We start from the raw sequence: 7,360 nt of genomic DNA, 5'->3' as shown, positions 1-7,360 counted from the left end.
TTTCACAGAAATTCAGCTTGTTGGGACTTTATGTAACTTCACCCTCATTTTTTGGTCTAAATTGACCGGACTAATAATGTTTAATCGAACTATTCATTAATATTACAAATCCTATTTTAGAAACGTTATCAAAGCCTTACAAAACTGATATTTGTATCATTTATTTATTTATCAATTTAATGTATCCCAGCAAATTTAAAATAGGTGCAAATATAAAAGCCACTAGAAAATTTTACTTTTTCACCCCGTACCAACATGAATATAATTTTCTACATACATATAACAGTCTCATGGAGCGCGTATCCACGGAGGGTTGGCGGGAGGCAGGTGCGGCCTTCGTCGGTTGCGTCACTCGCCTGCTGGAGCGGCTGCTCGACTACCGCGCCGTCATGCAGGGCGCCGAGCACCGGCACAAGCGGATGGCCGCCACCGTCAACCTGCTGGTGAGTCGCGCCGGAATGTTCTAGAATTCGAACATTAGAACAATTCGAACATTCACCGATTGCGATGAGTAGAGGAGACGGATTTCAATCTGCATCTACACTTCCTAGTCCATTCCTTTACTTTCGTCGTCAGTTCTCTCCTCACCCTCTCCCTTAAAAGCGAGCAACCTGTTTAAAGAGTGTAATGATCTATGACCATCAGAAAAACCACCAGCTCAGTTGACCGCTTTTACATAAAAACATAAAAATAATTAACAAATCAATCCAGCAGCTCAGAAAGGAAAACGTACGAGTGCTTTATTATTATGATAATGAGTGGTGACCATAATAAATTTGAGAATATTAATGTGGAATTTGCTGGTGAGTAACGATGGAATGTTTTAGAATTGGAATATATTGATGATTTTTGAAAGGGTTGTCATTTTTAATCAAGCAGCTAGCAAGGGGATAGTAGTGAAAACTTAGTTGTGAGTTTAGTGGATATTGAAATGATCTAAAACTTGAAAAATGAACTATTGCCTAGGTCCTAAGACAAAGGAGAATTTTATCAATATGTATAACTAAAACACAGACACACTAATATGACTCGTTTTTTTTTCAGAACTTCTACAAAAACGAAATAGATCGCAAAGAGATGTACCTCCGCTACGTGTACAAGCTGCATGACCTGCACATCGCTTCGGATAACTTTGTAGAAGCTGGATGTACACTTTTGGTAATTATTATGGCAAAATATTAAATTATTGAGTTTTGGTATGAAAATCTCATCTTGGATGTTTTTAACAACAGTATATGAATATATGTGAATATTAGTATCAAACGAGTGCTAACTTCTCCAGGTCTTTCTCAAAATTTAATCTATATTATATCATCCTATAATTGATGATAACATATTTAAGTTTTTTTTTTCACACAGTTATATGCCGAGACACTAAGTTGGGACAGCGATCAAATTGGTGTTGATTCTGAACATCCGGAAACTCCAGAATGGAAGAGAAAAGAGGCACTTTATAATCAAGTGCTTCAATACTTCGATAGAGGAAAGGTACACTTCAACAACTAGTTATTAAATAAAATTAATATTATTATTGATTACTTTCTGTTTGTTTCCAAATTAAACTCTAGATGCTAGTATTTAAGAATTAATATTCTTTGTTTTTGGGAAGCTAGCTGTTTCGCCTAAATACAGGTTACTGGGCAATCTAGCTAGGGAAGCAATGGCATGAATAGATTTTATATACCTTTGTATATTTGTTTATTTTTTTGTTGGTAAAAAGGTCGATTTTAAGTGGGTAATAAATTTATCGCATTGGAAACTAAAATATGTAAAGTTTTATGTTCCATACACCAATTTACATATCAATTTATCTCAAACTTTTTCAGTGTTGGGAAAAAGGGCTGCCCTTACTTCGCGAATTGGCAACACTATATGAGGTTAAGTTATGCGACTACGCGCGGCTCGCACACTGTTTGCGAACTCACGCGACTTTCCTTGACTCTGTGTTAAAGGAGTTACGACCTGAGCCGGAGTATTTCAGAGTCGGCTTCTATGGGAAAGGGTGCCCTTTGTTTGTGAGAGTGAGTAATATTTTGAGAAAATATAAGCTGGATGCTTTTAAACGATATAAAACTATGGAAGGAATTATTGTTCTGTTAAAAAAATCTAATAAACAGATTGGTATTGTTTTAATTTGCTAAATTAAATAACACATTGTCAATCTTTTCACAGTGAGTATTTATAAAGAAACAATTTTATGCTTCTTATGGCAATTAAACAAAAATTCGATTGAAGATTTAAATTGTATTTTTAAGACTAGATGTGCCCCGCAGTATACCCACGTAATACCTGATGTCATATAGCCTAAAGTCTGCCTCGATAAATAGTCTATCTAACACTGAAATCATTTTTCAAATCGGACCGGTAGTTCAAGAGATTAGCGCGTTCAACCAACCAAACAAACAAACAAGCTCTTCAACTTTATAATATTAGTATATAGTATAGATTGAATTGTCTAAAATTGTATTAATTTATAGTAATTTTTAATTCCTTTTTATATTTAATAATTCCAGAATAAACAGTTCGTGTACCGCGGGCATGAATACGAACGTATCGGTGCGTTCACGCAGCGGCTGCAGTCCGAATACGTGTCGGCGCACATATTGATGAGGAATACTCCACCCGATGAGTCCGTTATAGCCGCCGATGGACAATGTGAGTCATTACTAAAGAAATAAACTTTACACATCCAGTGGCGTAGCTAGAGGGACAAGGGCCCTGGTGCATAGGGAAAGAATCGGGCCCTCCTCCCCTCTTTCCGCCTCAAAGCTGAGGTTAGAGGGCCCCCTGAGCTCCGGGGCCCTGGTGCACTGCACCACCTGGCCCTATGATAGCTACGCCGCTGTACACATCGAGTTACACAAATTATGTAGGTACGTTAAGTTTATCGGTTTAATTTTTAAACAATCATCCCTGTGTTAGGTTGGTATATAGATACACTGTTGTTACAAAATCAAACCCATAGTGGAAAATCTTTTTTGTTAACGTAACGTCTTACAAGTGATTATGAACGTCATATTTTTTAAATGTCGTGCATTTGGAATGTCGCTTTTGCAAAACGCATCATTCACATGTTCGTACCGTATACTATTCATTTTGATAAATTATCAAACTTATAGATTTAAATTTTATTTATTTGTCATCCAACACCTTTACATTATAACTTATACATAGGATACATAGATATAACAAATAAAAATAAATGTAACAGATAATTAAATTATAACACAACATGTAAATTTGCGTTGTGTGTAAAATATTAAGTATTAAATTAGATAAAAAAACAAAACACTGAGATATATAAATTACGTGTCACATTATTTTTCCACGATAGACTCCTAAACTACACGACCGATTTTAATCAAATTTGCACACCATATACAGTTGGATAAATAAAAAATAGGATAGTTTGTATTATTTCAACTACTATAAAAGACAACCCGGACGGAGTCGGAGCGTGCAACTAGTAAAATATAAAAAAGCTATACGATGCTAAAATTTGATCAACTTGTTTTCTAAATTCACCATTTTTTATTTTAGACATACAAATCTGCAACGTGAAGCCGGTAGCGAGACAGCAGTCGTGCCCCGCGCACGCGCCGGAACAAGTGAAACGGTTCTACGCGTTCAACGACGTCGACACGTTCCTGTGTGACCGGCCATTGCACAAACCGCCCATAGATAAGGATAATGAGTTTAAGGTGTGATTTTATTTTATTTGTTGTATAATGTAAATGTGTGTGTGTGGGGATCTATTAAACGAGATTTACCATTATTTCGATAGTTCTTCATCGAGAAGTTATAAATGCTTTCTGTGGTAAGATATTTTTCTAAATTGAAATCGTCATTTGTAACATTTTGATGTATTTTTTATAAAACTACATAAATAATAACAAAATTTTATCCTTTTTTATAAAATTCCAGAGTTTGTGGATTGAACGTACGACGCTAGTGACGGAGAACACGCTCCCGGGAATATTGCGGTGGTCTGAGGTGGTCACCAGATCTGTTGAAGAAATACCACCAGTTGAAGTGAGCATAAAATTTATCCTATTATTAAATTTAGTTTCAAGAAGGTGAATTTCATAAGAGGCAAATTTAATTGGGATATATAATGTATGCTTTGTATTATTCATTGTACGAGTATATGAATAATAATACTACGAAGTTTATGTGTATTAATGCGTTTTGCTTTAAAATTAAAATCCTTTACTTATGTACTAACGTAAGTTTACTCTCACTCTTTTTTGGAGTGGAAGACTCCAACGTTTCCAAATTCGACTATGAAATTATATGTATATAATTTTTTATTTTTCCTTTTTACTAATTAGTAACGTTTATGCCCAGTTCGCGTGCGAAACGATGGAGTCAACGGAGCGCGAGCTACGCAACCTCATATCCCAGTACACGGCGGAGCCGAGCCGGAACATCAACCCGTTCTCGATGCGGCTGCAGGGCACCATCGACGCCAACGTGCAGGGCGGCTTCTCCAAGTACGAGCAGGCGTTCCTGGCGGCGGAGTTCGCGCGGCACGCCGGCCCGCGCGAGCTGGCCGCCGCCGCCAAGCTGCGCCGCCTGGTCGCCTCGCAGCTGGCCGTGCTGGAGGCGGCGCTCGCGCTGCACGCCAGCCTCGCGCCCGACGAAGTCAAGCCGCTGCACAGGTACGCACAGGCGCGATACTGCCGCGTTTGTTAGAGGGGAACGTGCTCGTGTACTCATATTTTTTTTAATTCATAGCGGGCAACTGGACTGGTGGTTCGCCTGATGGTAAGCGATATCCACTGCCCATGAACATTCGCAAAGTCGTGCCTCTGCGGATGTGTTGTCCGCTCTAAAGGGTAAGTCATATGGAATGGATCGACGTTTGGAAAGAAGGAATGACTGGAACGGGTGAGCAAAAAGAAACGGGCCTCCTGTTTCATTGTCGTACCAAAAATCAAGGAGTTTCTCGATTCGATTGTTCTTGTGTTTGATAGAGAATTGGCATTTGACACCTTTTTACACGCTTCTTATTAGCTTCACCTGTATGTTTGTATGTTTGTTTGTATGTTTGTTTGTTTGTAACCGACTTCTTTGGGCGCGATTTTGACCCACTTTAAACGGCCAGATTTCGTTCAAACTTTGTAGATTTATTGAGGACCGATGACAATACACTAATTTGATAAAATTATTCCAGTTTTCAATTTGCAAAATATGATTTTTGTTAAAGCGTGTTTTTTAGTTTTTTTAAACTATTATATTTTTTTATTAGAATTTGGAAATTGAAGTCTTTTATGAGAGTGTTTATAAATAAGTAGAGTAACTTAAAAAAAAAGTACTGTGGATGCATTTGAATTATGATCGATCTATTGATTATAAAAAAATAACAAGTACAGAATAAAATTTCATTAACTGAAACTGATAATATTATCTAATTGCAGACGTTTGGTGGAACGGTTCACCCAACTGCGACAAAACCTGGGACCGGGTCTGGCTCGAGCTCGCCGGCAGCTCTCTGAAAGTATTGTCAAGTAAGTATATGGAATGCAGAAATGGTATTAAATTATATATTAAAGAAATAAATCTATAGTAAGATTTTTTTAAGAGTATGAATACATATTAATAGAATGCAACGACTTAATCTATTATTGCTGAAATATTAGACAAGTTTAGAACGGAACTGATTGAAATGTTATGTTATGCTATACAGGTTTGGTGTATGTGTTTTGTTACTAAATTGATGAACAAACCAATAGCGGACCCGGCTTTAAAATTTACTTTTATTTCTATTAGAATAACGCCGGTTACAGTACTAAATATGTCTACTACTATTCTTTATTGCTACTTTACATAGTGGTACTTTTTTTATGTCATAGCAGGCAATGCAGCTGGTGGGTCGCCTGATGGTAAGCGCTACCACCACCCATGAACATTTTGAGAGGCGTAAGGTCGATTGGACACCTCACGCCTCTACAAATGGATTGCCAACTTTAAATTGGGGAGGGATTAGGAAAGGATTGACGAGAGGAATAAAGGAATGGACTGGAAAGGGTATGGAAAAGGATATGGGCCTCCGGCACCCCCACTCAACGTACGAAACACAATAGCATGCTATTATTTCACGTCGGTTTTCCGTGGGAATCTGGTACTTCCCCGCTGCGAGCTGGCCCAATTGACCTAAAACGACTTGTGCTATGAATTATAACCATTCCAAGCCAATTTGTAAATTATAACTGTTAATTTTCAGCACTCCATTGCCTCCCGTCCCTGCACTGGATAAACGATCTCACAGCATACAGCAAGGGGATGGATATTACGAAGATGGACATCTTTACAATAAACCTATCGTTAGTATAACAGCTTTATACCCGTTTCCTCGTTCTTATGGGGGGAGTTAAAATGGCGACCGACAGAAAAGGTGGTCCCACAAACTTTAATTCATAAAATTTTACGTATTTCATTTTCAGACATATCCAAAATGCATTTAATATTGGTTCATGAAGTCCCTGGGGGGAGGGGGGAAGTACCAGGTCAAATTTTAAAATGGGACCAAATAACGATAATTTCTTATCAAACACGAAAAGATTCACACAAATTAACCAACAGTGTTATCGAGTAACAAATCAAAACAATACAGCCAAATTGACATCCTGCCATTTTTGGCAACGTCGGTTAAAAATAGCGTGATTTTCGTCAGTTATTTTTCACTAAGATTACTCAACGTCTCAAATGTTTTAATCGTTCAAGTCTTATTCTTAACATTGTTTCTTAATTGCTCTCTCAGTATTCACTCGAAGACTCAATAGAACAGCAAGCCAGTATTATGTCGAGCAGTTTGCCGATAAGTGACAATCGCGATTGTGAAGACAGCATCTCTATGGTCAAGTCAGCACCGCCGTTGCCGACCAGACCCAAGTCCGGAGACCCTAGGAGTCCCACCAGACCTGAGAAGTACCGGTTAGTATTAGAATGTACTAGCCGTAAACCGCGGCGTCACTCGTGTGGTAAACGCGTGAAAAGTTGTCTATATCCTAATTCAAAGTATAATTTATCTCTTAACCAAATTTCATACAGATACGATAAGCTGTTTTCGGGTAACAAACATACATTCATACATCCATTCACACTAACAAAATTTCGCGTTTATATGATTATTAGAATTTAGTAAGTTTACTGATATCCGCTCTATATATAAGAAGTGGTTGTGTGAGCAGGAGAGAAGTAAATAATTGTCATCAAACTTAAACTCATACTCGTAACTTTTATTCATATAAAATTTAAGAAGTTGTTATAATTAGTTTACATTATATTTATACTAGCTGCGCCCCGCGGTTTCACCCGCGTAAGTCCGTATCCCGTAGGAATATCGGGATAAAAAATA

General features: G+C 37.7%; 1 protein-coding gene across 1 annotated transcript in view; it reads left to right on the top strand.

Annotated features, from left to right (window-relative positions):
* Positions 1-7,360, top strand: part of LOC119831323 (dedicator of cytokinesis protein 3) — a 49,192-nt gene that overhangs the window by 39,713 nt on the left and 2,119 nt on the right. The window contains exons 19-29 of the mRNA XM_038354626.1: positions 287-443; positions 1,045-1,158; positions 1,360-1,488; positions 1,827-2,021; positions 2,514-2,655; positions 3,541-3,701; positions 3,925-4,032; positions 4,348-4,661; positions 5,421-5,510; positions 6,227-6,326; positions 6,764-6,936. Of these exons, the coding sequence (XP_038210554.1) occupies positions 287-443; positions 1,045-1,158; positions 1,360-1,488; positions 1,827-2,021; positions 2,514-2,655; positions 3,541-3,701; positions 3,925-4,032; positions 4,348-4,661; positions 5,421-5,510; positions 6,227-6,326; positions 6,764-6,936 (1,683 nt within the window). The remainder of the gene's footprint in view (positions 1-286; positions 444-1,044; positions 1,159-1,359; positions 1,489-1,826; positions 2,022-2,513; positions 2,656-3,540; positions 3,702-3,924; positions 4,033-4,347; positions 4,662-5,420; positions 5,511-6,226; positions 6,327-6,763; positions 6,937-7,360) is intronic.

The sequence above is a fragment of the Zerene cesonia genome, chromosome 13 (assembly GCF_012273895.1).
Source record: "Zerene cesonia ecotype Mississippi chromosome 13, Zerene_cesonia_1.1, whole genome shotgun sequence".
NCBI lineage: Eukaryota > Metazoa > Arthropoda > Insecta > Lepidoptera > Pieridae > Zerene > Zerene cesonia.
This window is presented reverse-complemented; position numbering and strand designations above follow the sequence as displayed.